Source organism: Neoarius graeffei, chromosome 22, assembly GCF_027579695.1.
Source record: "Neoarius graeffei isolate fNeoGra1 chromosome 22, fNeoGra1.pri, whole genome shotgun sequence".
NCBI classification, from domain to species: Eukaryota; Metazoa; Chordata; class Actinopteri; order Siluriformes; family Ariidae; genus Neoarius; species Neoarius graeffei.
Genome location: NC_083590.1, coordinates 48,438,175 through 48,458,258, shown reverse-complemented (window position 1 = coordinate 48,458,258; position 20,084 = coordinate 48,438,175). Strand labels below are relative to the sequence as shown.

At 44.1% G+C, this 20,084-nt stretch overlaps 1 protein-coding gene and 1 long non-coding RNA gene across 8 annotated transcripts in view; one reads left to right on the top strand and one right to left on the bottom strand.

The window, feature by feature from the left end:
- Positions 1-20,084, top strand: part of tpm3 (tropomyosin 3) — a 77,628-nt gene that overhangs the window by 9,123 nt on the left and 48,421 nt on the right. For 3 of the 7 annotated variants that reach the window (XM_060904897.1, XM_060904896.1, XM_060904895.1), the window contains exon 1: positions 16,909-17,397. The exons of the other annotated variants lie outside the window; for them this stretch is intronic. In XM_060904897.1, the coding sequence (XP_060760880.1) occupies positions 17,266-17,397 (132 nt within the window). In that variant the 5' untranslated portion in view covers positions 16,909-17,265. Of the gene's footprint in view, positions 1-16,908; positions 17,398-20,084 lie in introns of those variants that run through there. 7 annotated transcript variants of the gene reach the window in all.
- LOC132870913 (uncharacterized) lies at positions 16,938-18,186 on the bottom strand. The gene is made up of 2 exons (XR_009651224.1): positions 17,967-18,186; positions 16,938-17,549 (listed from the first exon to the last, which is right to left on the bottom strand). It is a non-coding gene; the product is annotated as an uncharacterized LOC132870913 (long non-coding RNA).

Sequence of the window (20,084 nt, the reverse complement as noted above, 5' to 3'; positions counted from 1 at the left end):
GGAGGTTTGCGATTAAGTGAGTGGCTGTATTCAGATTACAGCTCAACACGAAGGAATAAAACAGCACATTAACTGTCAGATGTGACCTTTCTCTTTCTTTATTATTAACATAAAAGATAACAGTGAAAACTGTACACTTGGGTAAGTAAAATCTGGCCATGAACTCTGTCTCCATCTGCTGTTGTGGTTATAGTAGTGCAACCTTCTACAGGATCACACAATGACAACTGGAAAACATTGATAGGGAACAGGAAGGAGCAACAGGATATGATAACTATGTCAAGGCCTAACATTTTCCACTACCACAACTTCAGGGTTGCTTTTTTTATTGTATCTCATTTAAAGTGGCACAGCCTGTTGTTAGAGGTGGCACGGTGGTGCAGTGGAAAACATCGGCTCATGCCAGTAGATGGACTGGCGAACATAAATTGCCCTTATATGTTAATGAGTGTGTGATTGTGTGTGCGCAATAAACTGGCATCCCAACCGGGCTGAATTCTTCTGTCATACACCTAGTGTTACTTGGACTGACGCTGGATTCACTGCAGCCCTGGCCAGGATAAAACAGCTATTAAAGATGAATGAATGAATGTGCTGTTATTCCAGTCTGCATGAAAATCAGATATTATTATACATCCGGGCCACTTTTTCCATGGAATAAAAACACGTGTTCTATTCCCTTCTAGTGGGTTTATCGATGGCATGCAATATTGTTATCATACCTCTGTATATTACGCCACTCTCCCCAATGGAGAATGAGCGTCCAGTATAGTTATAAATATTGCACGTTATCAAGACAACACGACACCACATGTCAGAACTCATGCAAAGATCCAATGACAAAACTTTTTTGGTGTGCATGTGCACAATCATTTCTTTGTCAGCAGGGTAAGAGAGAAGACGAGGCGAATCCAGTGCTAGATTTAAGCACTAAATAAATAAACTGGAAATTAAAGACATGCTGAACACCCGAAAGGCTACCAAAACTTCATTATATATTTTTCACGTATATTTAGAAGAGAAAAACAGACCAATGGACATCGAAAAACTGGAAAAGAGACACGTCGGAGATGTAAAACTTCCATGCTAGCGAGTGACTGGTTGTAAACAAGCATGACTGCGAGGTTTGCTTGGTTAAAAGCAGAAGATTTTGAGAGAATTTTAGCTGCCAGGTGGTTCTGTTGTGTGTAGTTGTCGATGTTGATTTTAAAAGTAAATAAGTACATTACACAGGGAAAATAATAATAATAATAATGGGGCGGCACGGTGGTGTAGTGGTTAGCGCTGTCACCTCACAGCAAGAAGGCCCGGGTTCGAGCCCCGTGGCCGGCGAGGGCCTTTCTGTGTGGAGTTTGCATGTTCTCCCCGTGTCCGCGTGGATTTCCTCCGGGTGCTCCGGTTTCCCCCACAGTCCAAAGACATGCAGGTTAGGTTAACTGGTGACTCTAAATTGACCATAGGTGTGAATGTGAGTGTGAATGGTTGTCTGTGTCTATGTGTCAGCCCTGTGATGACCTGGCGACTTGTCCAGGGTGTACCCCGCCTTTCGCCCGTAGTCAGCTGGGATAGGCTCCAGCTTGCCTGCGACCCTGTAGAACAGGATAAAGCGGCTAGAGATAATGAGATGAGATGAGATAATAATAATATTTGGCTTGACTGCACTAGCATTAGCCTGCGCTAGCACTACACCGGCTAGAAGGTAACTGGACTGCTGTGCTAACAGCATCGAGTTGCGGGTAAGCTCGCATTGGCCTTCGCCAACGCTGCTGCTGAATATTCCTTTCAGCTTCTCGTCTTTGACTCATTCAGCATCATGCTAGCTGAATGGAATATATCTGATATAGCACTCAAAGCCAGCCAATATTATTTAATTATTCTAACTACAGGTCACTGGATATGAGCGATCACATGCTCCAATTGGCTACTTTACTACTAGGCTGTGAGCTCATATACTGTGAGTAGAGAGAAATAAATTGGCGGATGGAACATGTTGATGAACCAACCGAGGACAAAATAAAAACGACTTGAAAACAAAACCCCCCAAAATTTAAAAAATTACCAAAAAAAACCATAATATGGAATAATATTTGATGGTAAGAATGCATCTTTTTTATTTTTGAAGACTTATTATTATTATTATTATTATTATTATTATTATCGCGTTTTTCACAAATTGCTCCTGTCATTTCACCAGTTTGTTAACCGGAAATGGTTTTGTCGGACGTTTTGTATAAAGTTTTTATTTATCGACTTGGCAAAAAATAAAAATGCTTCGTTTCTCAAAATCCAGTGAATGTGGAGAGAATAAAACAGTTATTCCACTCAATCTCGTCGTACATCGCTTATAGACAACTCGGTGCTACGCGCCTCATTGGGTATCAGCTCATGTACGACTCGATTTCGTGGAATAACTGTTAATGATTCTCACCTCTTACTGCTACGCAGTACAATCACAGAACCCATCGTTCTTGATCTTGTTGTTTTCCGCTGTGTCTAGGAGTCTGTATGAAAAACTCAGGCCATCTTGTGTTGCTGTGCGATGCCTGCTCGCATTGGGAAGTTTTAACCCCAGGGTTTGGAAGCGTTCTCATCCTATATGGTACTGTGTCTAATGTGAGGCATAATGTAGAGCAGACTTCAAAACTGTTGGGAAAGATGGACCTTCGTTATAAATGTATTTAAGATTTAATATGTTCAGAATTTCTGGTCCAGGGGTTTATATATGTAAAAGAAGAAGAAGAACTAAATCCAGAGAAGGAAGGCAACATAATAGAATGACTAATGGGTTTCACATAAAACATTTTTTCCCATACTTCCTATCATCATTGATGTGCTTTTTATAGCCACCAGAAATTAAACTGTGACCCAGTTAGTCTACAAAAAAAAGTACAGAAAAAGAAGAAGAACTTTATTCATCACACGTACACTTGTGAAATCCTCTCTGTATTTAACCCATCTGAAGCAGTGAACACACACACATACCCAGAGCAGTGGGCAGCCATGCTAACAGCGCCCAGGGAGCAGTTGGGGGTTAGGTGCCTCGCTCAAGGGCACCTCAGCCTAAGGCCGTCCCAGGTTAACCTAACTGCATGTCTTTGGATTGTGGGGGAAACCGGAGCACCCAGAGGAAACCCACACAGACACGGGGAGAACATGCAAACTCCATACACGTCGGCTACTGGACTCAAACCTAGAACCTTCTTGTTGTAAGGCAACAGTGCTAACCACTACACCACCGTGCCACCCCCACAGAAATAACCAAATTGGGGTGGGTTTCCCAAAAGCCTCTTAATGCTAAGAGCATCTTAACTAGGAGAGAGAGCATTCACTATGCTGCTCGCTCTACCATTTAAAGGAGAACTAAAGGCAAATTTTTTATTATCAAAAATTCTATTTTTCATTTTATTAAATATAGGAATGCATTTTTGATCGCTATTTTGTCGCTGCTATAGCAAGTTATGAGTGTTTGACATATGCTCTGTAATATATCAGTCCATATGTCAAAGCAACGGCCGTAAACGAGATTCGTTGAAACCTGTGCGAGACATCGTAGGACGGAAGTAAAACGTACAGCGGAAATCAAAGTGACCGACATCTGCCGATGTTGTCAAAAGACAGGCGCGCCCTCTTTCGAATGCTGATGTCATGAAGCCGGAAGTTGTGTTTGTTTTGATAGCAATCAGGAAAGTTTCGACATTTAAACTCGTTTTCGTGCAATATTTCGTTTGGAAAAGAGTTTTCAAAATGACGGCACTGACACCTGGCTGACACTTCACGTTTCGAAGTCTCACACAAGTCGTGCAGATAAGCGACGCCTGCCGTGGACCAAACGAACTAAATTCAACACGGCTACAAACCGAATAGGCCGATAAGTCTCATCTCATTATCTCTAGCTGCTTTATCCTGTTCTACAGGGTCGCAGGCAAGCTGGAGCCTATCCCAGCTGACTACAGGCGAAAGGCGGGGTACACCCTGGACAAGTCGCCAGGTCATCACAGGGCTGACACATAGACACAGACAACCATTCACACTCACATTCACACCTACGGTCAGTTTAGAGTCACCAGTTAACCTAACCTGCATGTCTTTGGACTGTGGGGGAAACCGGAGCACCCGGAGGAAACCCACGCAGACACGGGGAGAACATGCAAACTCCACACAGAAAGGCCCTCGCCGGCCACGGGGCTCGAACCCGGACCTTCTTGCTGTGAGGCGACAGCGCTAACCACTACACCACCGTGCCGCCCCAGGCCGATAAGTCTCATCTCATCTCATCTCATTATCTCTAGCCGCTTTATCCTTCTACAGGGTCGCAGGCAAGCTGGAGCTTATCCCAGCTGACTACGGGCGAAAGGCGGGGTACACCCTGGACAAGTCGCCAGGTCATCACAGGGCTGACACATAGACACAGACAACCATTCACACTCACATTCACACCTACGCTCAATTTAGAGTCACCAGTTAACCTAACCTGCATGTCTTTGGACTGTGGGGGAAACCGGAGCACCCGGAGGAAACCCACGCAGACACGGGGAGAACATGCAAACTCCACACAGAAAGGCCCTCGCCGGCCACGGGGCTCGAACCCGGACCTTCTTGCTGTGAGGCGACAGCGCTAACCACTACACCACCGTGCCACCCCAGGCCGATAAGTATAATATTTAATTGCAATTAGTTGCCAATACGAGTCACGATATACTGTAAGGTTACTAAAACCGAAAACGTAATTGAAAAACACGTTAATTAAGAAATAAAGCAAGTTTAAAAATGACTTCAGTTCTCCTTTAACGATGATCTTTGTACTGCGATGCTTTTGGGAAGCTCAGGCCAGAGCAGCATTTCTAAGCCAAATCCTATACATACCAATTAGTACTGACTTACACGGTTATGGAATAAAGTTATATGAAAGCATAAAGTGTCTTATAACCTGAAATATTGTACACTGGTGTAGAAGGTGTCGTATCCAGGACAAGTAGATTTTTTTTTAAATTATAGTTATCCAACAGGGGCGGCACGGTGGTGTAGTGGTTAGCGCCGTCGCCTCACAGCAAGAAGGTCCGGGTTCGAGCCCTGTGGCCGGCGAGGGCCTTTCTGTGCGGAGTTTGCATGTTCTCCCCGTGTCCGCGTGGGTTTCCTCCGGGTGCTCCGGTTTCCCCCACAGTCCAAAGACATGCAGGTTAGGTTAACTGGTGACTCTAAATTGACCGTAGGTGTGAGTGTGAATGGTTGTCTGTGTCTATGTGTCAGCCCTGTGATGACCTGGCGACTTGTCCAGGGTGTACCCCGCCTTTCACCTGTAGTCAGCTGGGATAGGCTCCAGCTCGCCTGCGACCCTGTAGAACAGGATAAAGCGGCTAGAGATAATGAGATGAGATGAGTTATCCAGCAGGAAAGTAAGTCCAATAAGGGGGGGGGGACAACCCACACTACTTCTTTTAGCAAACAAAAGGTTTCATTTGGGCGGCACGGTGGTGTAGTGGTTAGCGCTGTCGCCTCACAGCAAGAAGGTCCTGGGTTCGAGCCCCGGGGCCGGCGAGGGCCTTTCTGTGCGGAGTTTGCATGTTCTCCCCGTGTCCGCGTGGGTTTCCTCCGGGTGCTCCGGTTTCCCCCACAGTCCAAAGACATGCAGGTTAGGTTAACTGGTGACTCTAAATTGACCGTAGGTGTGAGTGTGAATGGTTGTCTGTGTCTATGTGTCAGCCCTGTGATGACCTGGCGACTTGTCCAGGGTGTACCCCGCCTTTCGCCTGTAGTCAGCTGGGATAGGCTCCAGCTTGCCTGCGACCCTGTAGAAGGATAAAGCGGCTAGAGATAATGAGATGAGATGAGAAGGTTTCATTTGGTTTGTAGCTATACTGGGAGGCCAAAAGTTTGTGGACACCTGAGCATCACATTCATGTACTTTTTTTTTAACATGCCATTCAGGATTTCGTCCTCCTTAGCTGTTATAATAACCTCGAGTCTTCTGGGAAGGCTTTCCACTAGATTTTGGGGCATGGCTGTAGGGATTCAGCTACAAGAGCATTCATGAGTTCAGGCACTGATGTTGGGTGAGGAGGCCTGGGTTTCGATTCATCCAAAAGGTGTTTGGTTGCAGTTGAGTTCAGGACTCTGTACAGGACACTCGAGTTCTTCCACTCCGACCTTAACACACCACGTCTTCATGGAGCTCGCTTTGTGCACAGGGGTATTGTCATGCTGGAACAGGTTTGGGTTTGACCCTTTAGTTCCAGTGAAGAGGAATTTTAATGCTACAGCATACAAAAACAGTCTATCCAAGTGTGTGATTCCAACAGGTTGGGGAAGGAACACATATGGGTGTGATGGTCTAAGTACTTTTGGCTGTATACTGTGCACTGCTGACAGACAATCGTGAATCATCATTTTTATTTTTCCTTTCTTAAGTTATGAACAAGCACAGCTTTTGTAATTCTACATCAAGTTTACGCACATGGGTCAGAACCGACCCGCATGCATTTACTACAGCGTTTGGTGGGAACTGTGAATTGTGCTTGTGTCAGACATTTCACAGCTCAGCACAGCGCCCTTTGCCCATCTAATACAACCCCGATTCCAAAAAAGTTGGGACAAAGTACAAATTGTAAATAAAAATGGAATGGAATAATTTACAAATCTCAAAAACTGATATTGTATTCACAATAGAACATAGACAACATATCAAATGTCGAAAGTGAGACATTTTGAAATTTCATGCCAAATATGGGCTCATTTGAAATTTCATGACAGCAACACATCTCAAAAAAGTTGGGACAGGGGCAATAAGAGGCTGGAAAAGTTAAAGGTACAAAAAAGGAACCAAATTGCAACTCATTAGGTCAATTGGCAATAGGTCATTAACATGACTGGGTATAAAAAGAGCATCTTGGAGTGGCAGCAGCTCTCAGAAGTAAAGATGGGAAGAGGATCACCAATCCCCCTAATTCTGCGCCGACAAATAGTGGAGCAATATCAGAAAGGAGTTCGACAGTGTAAAATTGCAAAGAGTTTGAACATATCATCTACAGTGCATAATATCATCAAAAGATTCAGAGAATCTGTAAGAATCTCTGTGCGTAAGGGTCAAGGCCGGAAAACCATACTGGGTGCCCGTGATCTTCGGGCCCTTAGACGGCACTGCATCACATACAGGCATGCTTCTGTATTGGAAATCACAAAATGGGCTCAGGAATATTTCCAGAGAACATTATCTGTGAACACAATTCACCGTGCCATCCGCCGTTGCCAGCTAAAACTCTGTAGTTCAAAGAAGAAGCCATATCTAAACATGATCCAGAAGCGCAGACGTCTTCTCTGGGCCAAGGCTCATTTAAAATGGACTGTGGCAAAGTGGAAAACTGTTCTGTGGTCAGACGAATCAAAATTTGAAGTTCTTTATGGAAATCAGGGACGCCGTGTCATTCGGACTAAAGAGGAGAAGGACGACCCAAGTTGTTATCAGCGCTCAGTTCAGAAGCCTGCATCTCTGATGGTATGGGGTTGCATTAGTGCGTGGGGCATGGGCAGCTTACACATCTGGAAAGACACCATCAATGCTGAAAGGTATATCCAGGTTCTAGAGCAACATATGCTCCCATCCAGACGACGTCTCTTTCAGGGAAGACCTTGCATTTTCCAACATGACAATGCCAAACCACATACTGCATCAATTACAGCATCATGGCTGCGTAGAAGAAGGGTCCGGGTACTGAACTGGCCAGCCTGCAGTCCAGATCTTTCACCCATAGAAAACATTTGGCGCATCATAAAACAGAAGATACGACAGAAAAGACCTAAGACAGTTGAGCAACTAGAATCCTACATTAGCCAAGAATGGGTTAACATTCCTATCCCTAAACTTGAGCAACTTGTCTCCAGTCCCCAGATGTTTACAGACTGTTGTAAAGAGAAAAGGGGATGTCTCACAGTGGGAAACATGGCCTTGTCCCAACTTTTTTGAGATGTGTTCTTGTCATGAAATTTAAAATCACCTAATTTTTCTCTTTAAATGATACATTTTCTCAGTTTAAACATTTGATATGTCATCTATGTTCTATTCTGAATAAAATATGGAATTTTTAAACTTCCACATCATTGCATTCCATTTTTATTTACAATTTGTACTTTGTCCCAACTTTTTTGGAATCGGGGTTGTACATGTAAGTAATGTTTTTCAATTGTTCTAACATTACCTTAGAAAAAAATGGATTATGTTTAGGTTCCCTTGAGAGTGAGTAGATTACTTGTCAGAAAGTTACAAGCAATTACTATTAGCTACCGAGCTGTTGACATATTCTACTTTAGTTAGCTAATTTTATTGTAGTTGGCTTAGCTAACTACATAGTTAATAAATAAATAACTGGCCCCATTCACTGCTAAAGTAATTACTTGAAACAAATTATTATTATAGTATTAAGACATTTAATTTTAAATCACACTTGGATGACCCGTGTGTAGTAACATAAAAAGTATTTTTGTTCATAAAGTAGGAAAGAAAAAATTAAATTAATGATTTGTGGTAATTAAAAACAAGATATTTAAAGAATACTTGGACTATTCAATCATAAAATAAATTGATTTCAAAAGATAGAGCAAAGAAAAACTCAGTCAGCATGAAATAACCTGGAAAATGAATGCGGGTCATTTTTGACCCATGTTGTGCATTAGAAGGGGTGTGCATATGTTTTGCATCAAAGGGTTAAACCCACACGTATTGAGCAACAAAATTAACACAACTGATTTTATAGGTATACTTAAATATCTAATCATTCCGGAATCATTGTTTCCTCCATGGTAACTGGGTACTCCTATCCTAAGAATGTGGATTAAGCAAGAAGGATATTGCAGGAGTGACACATAGAGTAGTGAGGATGAGTCTTCAAGCATTACAAGACTAATTGCAGGTGGTAACTAGCCTACCTGTGAGGGTGTCAGTCTGTTTCAGCATCCTGTTTCATTTTGCAAGAAAGAACGAAAGGCAGAGTGGCGCAATGTTCAGGTGTAGTGTTCTTACTGCTGAGGACACTGTGTCGACTTTGTTGGAGGAGGTTATATGTTTTCGCCTCGGTTTGTTTGTCAGTGCCAAACGTAACTCAAAAATGTCGTGAACAGAATTTGATGAAATTTTAAGGAAAGCTGGGCCATGGAAGATTAGATTAGATTAGATTAGATTAGATTAGATTAGATTAGATTTTGATGCAAATCAGGATGTGTGTGGATCCAGGATCCATATTAAAGCTAGACTGCCTTTCAGAGTTTTCAGATGTACAGTAGGTCATAAAAAGAATTTTCCCCGACACCTAATTATTTTTGTTTCGTGGACTGAAAGCTACTGAATTCGAATCAGAGACTTCCAATTTTATTAGTTTAAAAAAACAAAAACAATTAATGAATTTAAGGCCATGGGGCCCTAAATTCTCCGCTATTTTTTCCTGCTTCACCATGACCCAATACAAGATACTACATCGCACATGACGTGTTGGGCTTTCCCCGTTTGCGCAGGGCATTGTGGGATACAAATTTGAAACATGGAGGATGTGAGTGGGCGAATGAAACGTGAAATACCGACTACAGTAACGGAAAGAAAGCGAGAAGAAAAAACGTTATGTTATATACGAAGGAAAGGAAACGCAGGACCAAACTAATAAATACTGGCAGTCAGCGAGCACCTCGGTGTGATCAGCTGTTCGTTTAGCGACAGAATGATGGAACCGTCAGTGCACGCTCAAAGTAAACCAGCGCATGCGCACTCACTCTCTCTCTCTCGCACATACACGGACTTCCCTTCCTGTCTGCTTGACTGTGCAAAGTGAGTGATTTCATGCACATTATTTGCTTTAATCCTTTCAAATTAAATAACTTCCCAGCAACAGAATGGCCTGATATTTTGTGAGATATTACAGAAATAAACATTCATCACAATGACCAAATTTCAGAACGAGCTAAATTTCATCGATTTTATGAAATCGAAAGCTTTAATGACATAGAGCCGGGATTTTTTTTAAACTGCTGTTCACAATGTAAGTCAGAAAGTAGTGAACGGAATTTGATGAAATTTTGAGGAAAGCCGAGCCATGGGCCAAGGAACAATTGATTAGATTTTGATGCAAATCGAGATGTGTATGTGTATGTGGATCCAGGCCATCCTAATTAAGGCCCCCATCACATCTCATCTCATCTCATTATCTGTAGCCGCTTTATCCTGTTCTACAGGGTCGCAGGCAAGCTGGAGCCTATCCCAGCTGACTACGGGCGAAAGGCGGGGTACACCCTGGATAAGTCGCCAGGTCATCACAGGGCTGACACATAGACACAGACAACCATTCACACTCACACCTACGGTCAATTTAGAGTCACCAGTTAACCTAACCATTCACACTCACATTCACACCTACGGTCAATTTAGAGTCACCAGTTAACCTAACCTGCATGTCTTTGGACTGTGGGGGAAACCGGAGCACCCGGAGGAAACCCACACGGACACGGGGAGAACATGCAAACTCCGCACAGAAAGGCCCTCGCCGGCCACGGGGCTCGAACCCGGACCTTCTTGCTGTGAGGCGACAGCGCTAACCACTACACCACCGTGCTGCCCCGCCCCTGTCACCCTTATTTGGAATTAGCAGGAATCGTGCAGAACCAGCTGGAATGAAAATTTTTTCAAAATTCGTGCCACATTCAGGTGGGAATTTCAAACTGACCAACAGCTTTGTAAGAATGCCTCGCCTCAAACGATTATTGCACATTCTGGGTGTATTAGCTTTGAATGCAGTTCAAATGTAGTTGGAACACAGTATGGATACTGAGAATGCTGTTAGAATGCAGTAAGAATATTAAGAATGCACTTCGAATGCCATACAAGTGCGGTTCAATTGCTGCCCGAATACCACCCGAAGTCTGGTCGGAAGGTGCCTCGAATGCTGTACGAATTCACCTCAGGTCAGAACGCTCCTGGAATAGCCGCCGAATATGTTTCGAACGTCTAAGAATTCAAAGAGAATGCAGCTCGAATACTTAGAATGCACTTCGAATATCACTTTTGAATATCTCAAAAACTGATATTGTATTCACAATAGAACATAGACAACATATCAAATGTCGAAAGTGAGACATTTTGAAATTTCATGCCAAATATTGGCTCATTTGAAATTTCATGACAGCAACACATCTCAAAAAAGTTGGGACAGGAGCAATAAGAGGCTGGAAAAGTTAAAGGTACAAAAAAGGAACAGCTGGAGGACCAAATTGCAACTCATTAGGTCAATTGGCAATAGGTCATTAACATGACTGGGTATAAAAAGAGCATCTTGGAGTGGCAGTGGCTCTCAGAAGTAAAGATGGGAAGAGGATCACCAATCCCCCTAATTCTGCGCCGACAAATAGTGGAGCAATATCAGAAAGGAGTTCGACAGTGTAAAATTGCAAAGAGTTTGAACATATCATCATCTACAGTGCATAATATCATCAAAAGATTCAGAGAATCTGGAAGAATCTCTGTGCGTAAGGGTCAAGGCCGGAAAACCATATTGGGTGCCCGTGATCTTCGGGCCCTTAGACGGCACTGCATCACATACAGGCATGCTTCTGTATTGGAAATCACAAAATGGGCTCAGGAATATTTCCAGAGAACATTATCTGTGAACACAATTCACTGTGCCATCCGCCGTTGCCAGCTAAAACTCTATAGTTCAAAGAAGAAGCCGTATCTAAACATGATCCAGAAGCGCAGACGTCTTCTCTGGGCCAAGGCTCATTTAAAATGGACTGTGGCAAAGTGGAAAACTGTTCTGTGGTCAGACGAATCAAAATTTGAAGTTCTTTATGGAAATCAGGGACGCCGTGTCATTCGGACTAAAGAGGAGAAGGACGACTCAAGTTGTTATCAGCGCTCAGTTCAGAAGCCTGCATCTCTGATGGTATGGGATTGCATTAGTGCGTGTGGCATGGGCAGCTTACACATCTGGAAAGACACCATCAATTTTGAAAGGTATATCCAGGTTCTAGAGCAACATATGCTCCCATCCAGATGGCATCTCTTTCAGGGAAGACCTTGCATTTTCCAACATGACAATGCCAAACCACATACTGCATCAATTACAGCATCATGGCTGTGTAGAAGAAGGGTCCGGGTACTGAACTGGCCAGCCTGCAGTCCAGATCTTTCACCCATAGAAAACATTTGGCGCATCATAAAATGGAAGATACGACAAAAAAGACCTAAGACAGTTGAGCAACTAGAATCCTACATTAGACAAGAATGGGTTAACATTCCTATCCCTAAACTTGAGCAACTTGTCTCCTCAGTCCCCAGACGTTTACAGACTGTTGTAAAGAGAAAAGGGGATGTCTCACAGTGGGAAACATGGCCTTGTCCCAACTTTTTTGAGATGTGTTGTTGTCATGAAATTTAAAATCACCTAATTTTTCTCTTTAAATGATACATTTTCTCAGTTTAAACATTTGATATGTCGTCTATGTTCTATTCTGAATAAAATATGGAATTTTGAAACTTCCACATCATTGCATTCCGTTTTTATTTACAATTTGTACTTTGTCCCAACTTTTTTGGAATCAGGGTTGTACTTTCATATAAAAAAACAAAACAAATTGGTCCAGAATATGTACTTTAAAGATGGATGGTAAAAGAGAGCAACTGGACTTGCTTGAAGATTCTTGAAGACGTTTCACCTCTCATCTGAAAGGCTTCTTCAGTTCTGTCTGACTAATAGGGAGTATCAGGTATTTATCCTCTCACGGATGAAAAGCAATCCTAAGGTGTCACTGAGTCATCCTGCTGGTGTGGGTCACTGGGGGCTGGGTGTGAATGGTCTAGAGAGTCGTTGGGGTGATCAATGGATTTTTGGTTCTCACTGTCCTCCTGTGAGTCACTGAAAACAGCTGGGTTTTGGTGTGCATTCAGTTGTCTGGGAAGTGTGCCAAGGACTGCATTGTAGGTGGCTGATAAATGATGTCTACCACCACCTCTGTTCAGTGATGGCCATTCCAGCTCCTCGCTCATACCAACGATCCTCTCTGGCTAAAATGCGTACGTTGCAATCCTGAAATGAGTGTCCTTTGTTGTTAAAGGACCCATGGCATGGTGGTTTGTTGATGCTTTAAACGGGCTCGTGGAGGTTTCCGGATGTTATATCCGCAGCCTTTCTCGAAATGAACCCTCGGCACGTAGATATAGCCTCCTGGGAGAAAGCCCCATTTCAGCCCTTTTCCCAGTGCGTCGTTTTGCTAATGAGAAGCATGGAGGCGGGGAAGGGTAGAGGGTGGGGGCGGGCCATGGGGGGAGGGGGAGGGGCTTGACCAAGCTGCAGGCATGCTACCTGTGTGTGAACAGTAGCAATAGCAGGTCAAGCAACAGTCCAAGCTTTCGCTTTTGACCCCTCAGACTCCTTTCGTAAACTCAACGTGACACAGAGAACAGAGAGTGAGAGTGTTCGGAGTGGTAGTTTACGAACGTATAATACCCTAGGCTTGAACACGCACTCCATAACCAAAGAGGATAGAAGCAGCAACTACAGCAACATATCGCTTATCCAACAAAAGACATGCATTGCGGAGCAATAGTCAAACATAAGCTCATAAGTTACAGTCAATTTCCAGACTAAACTCAGTTTAACAGAGCATGCTGCATGCTTTTTGGTTTTGTAGCGCAGAGTACCTGGCTAACTGCAGGAAGCGGTTAGCTGCACAGCTAATGTAGCCATTGCAAGGCTAACGCACCGATTTTAAAACACGGCAAAATGACTTAACAGTTATACACTTACTTGTTCTGTGTTTATTGCTGATGCGGCAGGGATGCTTGGTACGGACCCAGGCTTCAGTGACAGTTGATGTGCAAAACCTGCCCTGTACTGTCCCAAGTTGTGGAAACATTCATCAGGAAAATGCTTCCGACAAAATACACCGTCTTAGGTAGACTCGACGGCGTATTATTGGAGTAAATAAAATTAAGCCACTGCGTCTTCAGGGGCTCTCCCGTCGGCAGTAAAAACAGACTCCTTTCTGTGTTGTCACATCCATGTACAGCGCAATTTCCATGTTTCGCTCGCTTAGGTGGTGCCATGTTGTTGTGTCCTCTATGGTCTCCTCACTACAAAATTGAAGTGACGTATCTATGGTGGCAACTTTTGAGCTGGGCGGGCAATCCATACAGTGGGTGAGAATCCAGAGGGGGGGCGTGGGGATCATCTCCCTTGCTGACGTAGTAAAGGGAAGAGCCTATCAACGCGCCATTTTGATGCGCCATTCTCAAATGTTGACAAAGGATGAGCATAGTTTGGTTTACACATTATGACATTTCTAGCCACTGGGGTGACTTAAGAAGGTCAGAGGAACTCATTTTAACGTTAAAAAACCTCAGAAAGTGAAAATTTCATGCCATGGGACCTTTAAGATGAAGATAGACAGCAGAGTCCTGGCCTGACGGTTGAATACAGGCGTAGGCTGGTGGGGATAATGTTGGATTGTCGGCACCTTAGGTTGAAACGCAGGTGGTTTCTGTAGTCTGCCGGTTTTCTGGAAGTCCTCTCATTTTGGGTGGCACGGTGGCTAGCACGGTTGCCTCACAGCAAGAATGTTCTGGGTTCGAACCCAGCGGCCAGCAAGGGCCTTTCCGTGTGGCGTTTGCATGTTCTCCCCGTGTCTGCGTGGGTTTCCTCCGGGTGCTCCGGTTTCCCCCACAGTTCAGAGACATGTGGTTAGGTTAATATGGGACGGCCTTGGGCTGGGGTGCCCTTGAGCGAGGTACCTAACTCCCTATTGCTCCCCGGGTGCTGTTAGCATGGCTGCCCACTGCTCTGGGTATGTGTGTTCACTGCTTCAGGTGGGTTAAATGCAGAGGAAATTTTACAAGTGTGTGATGAATAAAGTTGTGCTTTCTTTTCATACTCCCGCACCAGTCTAAGGGCTCTCATCCCAAAGTGCGTGGAAACATGTCATGCTCTCTTTTACCACCCACAGTTTACTATGACCTGGATGACTGAGAATCTTCACAGACACGTACTTTAAAGATGTAAAGCAAGACCAATGAGGCCAGGGTTGAATAATCCTGTAGTAGGATTACAATCCGACACTTTATTTTCAGGAATGGAATGGAATGGAATTTTTTTTTCCTCTTTGAATGCTTTATTAGAACAACACAATACAATACAACAAAACCAATCATTTAAAGGAAATACATAGACATCAGATATTAACAGAAAGAAGTAAAAAAAAAAACATATAATGAATGCAAGTAATCAATCATGTAAAGAGTTAGCAGATCACCTATTCAATGCTGTGCTAATAAGACACAACAGTCTGTCATTTTTTGAGTTTTTCTTAACTATATTTAAAGACTTAAAGAGCACTTCCATTTCTAAGGAGAACAGAGAGAAAGAGGGTTGGAATTTTTGCCATTTTTGTTTAGGAACAAAAAATTTAGTTTGCAAAATAAAAAAAATTTACAACATATTCCAGGGATTTCTTTTTAGGATTTTCATAATAGAAAAAAATATATATATATTTGATACTAAAGGAGGGCAGCATGGTGGTGTAGTGGTTAGCGCTGTCGCCTCACAGCAAGAAGGTCCGGGTTCGAGCCCAGCGGCCGACGAGGGCCTTTCTGTGCGGAGTTTGCATGTTGTCTGTGTGGGTTTCCTCTGGGTGCTCCGGTTTCCCGGACATGCAGGTTAGGTTAACTGGTGACTCTAAATTGACCGTAGGTGTGAATGTGAATGGTTGTCTATGTGTCAGCCCTGTGATGACTTGTCCAGGGTGTACCCCGTAGTCAGCTGGGATGGGCTCCAGCTTGCCTGCGACCCTGTAGAACAGGATTAGATTAGATAAAACTTTATTGATCCCTTTGGGCGGGTTCCCTCAGGGAAATTAAGATTCCAGCAGCATCATTACAGATAAATAGAGAAAAGAAATAGAGAAAAACTTCTAGATAAATTAAAATATTTACATATACAAATATAAAAAGGGCGGCACGGTGGTGTAGTGGTTAGCGCTGTCGCCTCACAGCAAGAAGGTCCTGGGTTCGAGCCCCGTGGCTGGCGAGGGCCTTTCTGTGCGGAGTTTGCATGTTCTCCCCGTGTCCGCGTGGGTTTCCTCCGGGTGCTCCGGTTTCCCCCACAGTCCAAAGACATGCAGGTTAGGTTAACTGGTGACTCTAAATTGACCGTAGGTGTGAATGTGAGTGTGAATGGTTGTCTGTGTCTATGTGTCAGCCCTGTGATGACCTGGCGACGTGTCCAGGGTGTACCCCGCCTTTCGCCCGTAGTCAGCTGGGATAGGCTCCAGCTCGCCTGCGACCCTGTAGAACAGGATAAAGCGGCTAGAGATAATGGGATGAGATGAGACAAATATAAAAGAATAAGATATGGGGAAGAGAGGCTACTGCTCCTTCCCGTCCTGTGTCCTCCCCCCCAGAGAGGAGTTGTACAGTGATGGCGTGAGGGACAAAGGAGTTTTTGAGTCTGTTTGTCCTGCACTTGAGAAGGAGCATTCTGTCATTGAACAGGCTCCTCTGGTTGCTCATGACGGTGTGCAGAGGGTGACTGGCATCGTCCATGATGTCCAGTAGTTTGTCCATCGTCACCACAGAGCCATCCCGCCTGGATGTGTCCTTCTTGGATGTGCTGCCCCCCTAAAACAGGACACTGGCGACCACAGACTGATAGAACATCCACAGGAGTTTCCTGCAGATGTTAAAGGACCGCAGCCTCCTCAGGAAGTACAGCCTGCTCTGTCCCTTCCTGTACAAGAAAGGCATGACGTCATTTACCTGGACACGTGTGGTTCAACTTTGATCTGATCCAGGATCAGCACGCAAAAGTGCTCAGAGAGAACCGGAAGTGGGTTGAAAGAAGAAGAAGAAGAGTTGAGGAGGCAGTCTGAAACTAAGCACAGGACAGATTTAAGGGGAGGGGCAGTGAAGTGAAGTCTTTATTTAAAAAAAATAAATAATTAAGTAGGGTCAAAACCCGGAAGTCTGCGAATTTGGATAACTTGCCACGTCCTACTGAGAAGAAACACAACTTTGTGCGCTGCCTGTTTATAAAAGCTCGCGTTTGGAAGCATATCCTCTCCAGCAGCCGAAAGGGTCTCGTCTCATCTCGTTCTGGCTTGTCCTCGAGTGCTCCAAGTTGACTCGTTGGCGGGGCGTTGGTTTGTTCCTCCAGCCCTCCCCAACACACACCACTCTGTGCACAAAGGCTCAGGAGGAGACAAGCTCGATCCCTTGCTCACACTACTTCTCTTTCAAGGAAAAGAATGGCCGGAGGAAGCAGCATCGACGCTGTAAAGAGAAAGATTAAAGTTTTGCAGCAGCAAGCTGATGAGGCAGAAGAAAGAGCCGAGATTTTACAGCGGCAGGTCGAGGAGGACAAGCGCGCCAGAGAGCAGGTAAACCCTCCCTCAGCTTCAGCCTTTCCTTTTTCTTCTCTGAAATGTTCACCTGGAGGAGCAGGAAGGGGTTTGGTTCATCATACACAGCATGGAACAGCTGGATTTCAGTTCACACACCCTTCAGAGGCATGCTCGAGGCAGGATCCTGCCTGGGGAAAGAAAAATATTGTTTTAATTTATTTATAAATAGTTCTAAAGTAAATGCAATGAAAAGTGAGCTTCTCTGTCTTTTTAAAACACATTAATGCATCGAAAAAGAAGGAAAAACACACACAGAGAGAGAGAATGGGCTACTTTTTTTTTTTATTTTTTATAATGCTAGTTATTGTATCCAGATAACCATGTTAGCTTGTAGCTCATCATGAACATCTTTTAATATAAAAAGTGAGACTCTTGAACTTGTGGTTGCTGATTAAACTTTTCAGCCTGTTTTGATTCAGAGGAACCTGGTTAGATAGCCACCTGGAGACCAGGTGCGCCATGACACCCACACTAAAGGCGTTTTCAGGTGCTTTTCTCCACCTTTTCTCAGGTCCACCCGAGTGAGTAAAAAACCAAAAAACTACCTTCTCGAAATGCCTCCCTGTGTCGGCTTTTCGGTGATGAGCTCACCTCCTTGGACTTCTCAGTTCCTCATGCCTTATTAGGAGCGAAACGCCAGTCTTGGTGAGCGGTTGCGTCACATCCGGTTGAGTGAAGTGTGGCGTGCTCTTTCAGATGTGTAACATTTAGCATTGATGGCACTTGAGGTGGTGACTTGTGTAAAAGGTTTTTAAACTTTTTTTTTTTTTTACACTTTTCCTGGCACCACACCAGTGCTGAAACATTGCCCATAAAGACTACTTCTTCTTTCCCTCCCTGCTTAAATAAATGAACAGACTTTTATGAACATACATGGGTATTAAAGCATCTACACTGTTTATCTCTGGAGTTTCTCAGAGACAAAATGTTCGTTTGTTTCCACGTCTTCGCTGGATTTGTCCTCTTATGATTTTAGACCGGCCTTTCTCAACCGGGGCTTCGTTAGGGGCGCCGTCAAAAACTTGGGGTCACCCAGACAATTTTGTGTTTTCCATGAAAAGTCACACGGCACGGTGGTGTAGTGGTTAGCACTGTCGCCTCACAGCAAGAAGGTCCTGGGTTCGAGTCCCGTGGCCGGCGAGGGCCTTTCTATGTGGAGTTTGCATGTTCTCCCCGTGTCCGCGTGGGTTTCCTCCGGGTGCTCCGGTTTCCCCCACAGTCCAAAGACATGCAGGTTAGGTTAACTGTTGACTCTAAATTGACCGTAGGTGTGAATGTGAGTGTGAATGGTTGTCTGTGTCTATGTGTCAGCCCTGTGATGACCTGGCGACTTGTCCAGGGTGTACCCCGCCTTTCGCCCGTAGTCAGCTGGGATAGGCTCCAGCTTGCCTGCGACCCTGTAGAACAGGATAAAGCGGCTAGAGATAATGAGATGAGATGAGAAGTTGTAAAATGAATAGAAAATATAGTCGAGACATTTTTCTGGCCATTTTGAGCATTCAATCGACCCCACAAATGTGATGCTCCAGAACCTCAATCTGCTCAAAGGAAGGTCAGTTTTATAGCTTCTCTAAAGAGCTCAACTGTTTTCAGCTGTGCTAACATGATTGTACAAGGGTTTTCTAATCATCCATTAGCCTTCTGAGGCAATGAGCAAACACATTGTACCATTAGAACACTGGAGTGAGAGTTGCTGGAAATGGGCCTCTATACACCTATTGCACCAAAAACCAGACATTTGCAGCTAGAATAGTCATTTAGTACATTAGCAATGTATAGAGTGGATTTCTGATTAGTTTAAAGTGATCTTCGTTGAAAAGAACAGTGCTTTTCTTTCAAAAATAAGGACATTTCAAAGTGACCCCAAACTTTTGAATGGCAGTGTATATTCTAACACTAAAATAAAATGAATTAAAATTCCAAAAAAAACCGATGGTTACACTAATGCAGATCATCGCCGCCTCATGCATCACCAAAATTTGTCTCACGGACCCCTTTCCCAGGTCACAGCTACCCCTTTTCCACCAAATCAGTTCCAGGGCTGGTTCGGGGCTAGCCTGGGAAATCCCATGCTGCTTTGCACAATCGTTCCGATCTGAAAAGACAGCATGGAAACTATGGTCTAAAGGCTCGCCTGAGTTAGGGAGCCAATCAGAGAGTGGGGAGGGGTGGAAAGATGGTGACGCGTACTACTCGACAAACGGAAGCTTGTAGTTTATTTGGGACTGTTTACAGATCACATTTAACATGGTGGCGAGCGATACGAACCAAACTTTCGATCAAGCTTTAGACACTGTTCTGAATTAGTCTGGTTAACACCAGACCATATCACAAGTGAAATATGGTCTGGAATCCGCCTATTGAATTTCTTTCTTTCCTTCTCTTCTTCGTCTTCTTCGTCGCTCTAACTATGTCACCGGGTACAACTGCCATGATTGGCCATGGGCTACGTATACGCCAAATGATAGACATTCGCAACGTCCAATAAACGGCCGTTGACCATCGTAAGCCACACCTCCCCTACGAGAAATTCAATAGGCGGATTCCAGACCATATTTCACTTGTGATATGGTCTAGTGTTAACCAGACTGGTTCGGGGCCAGTGCTGGTTCACAACTCGTTCAACTTGCAAGCCAGCTGAGAACCAGTTTGCTTTTCCATAG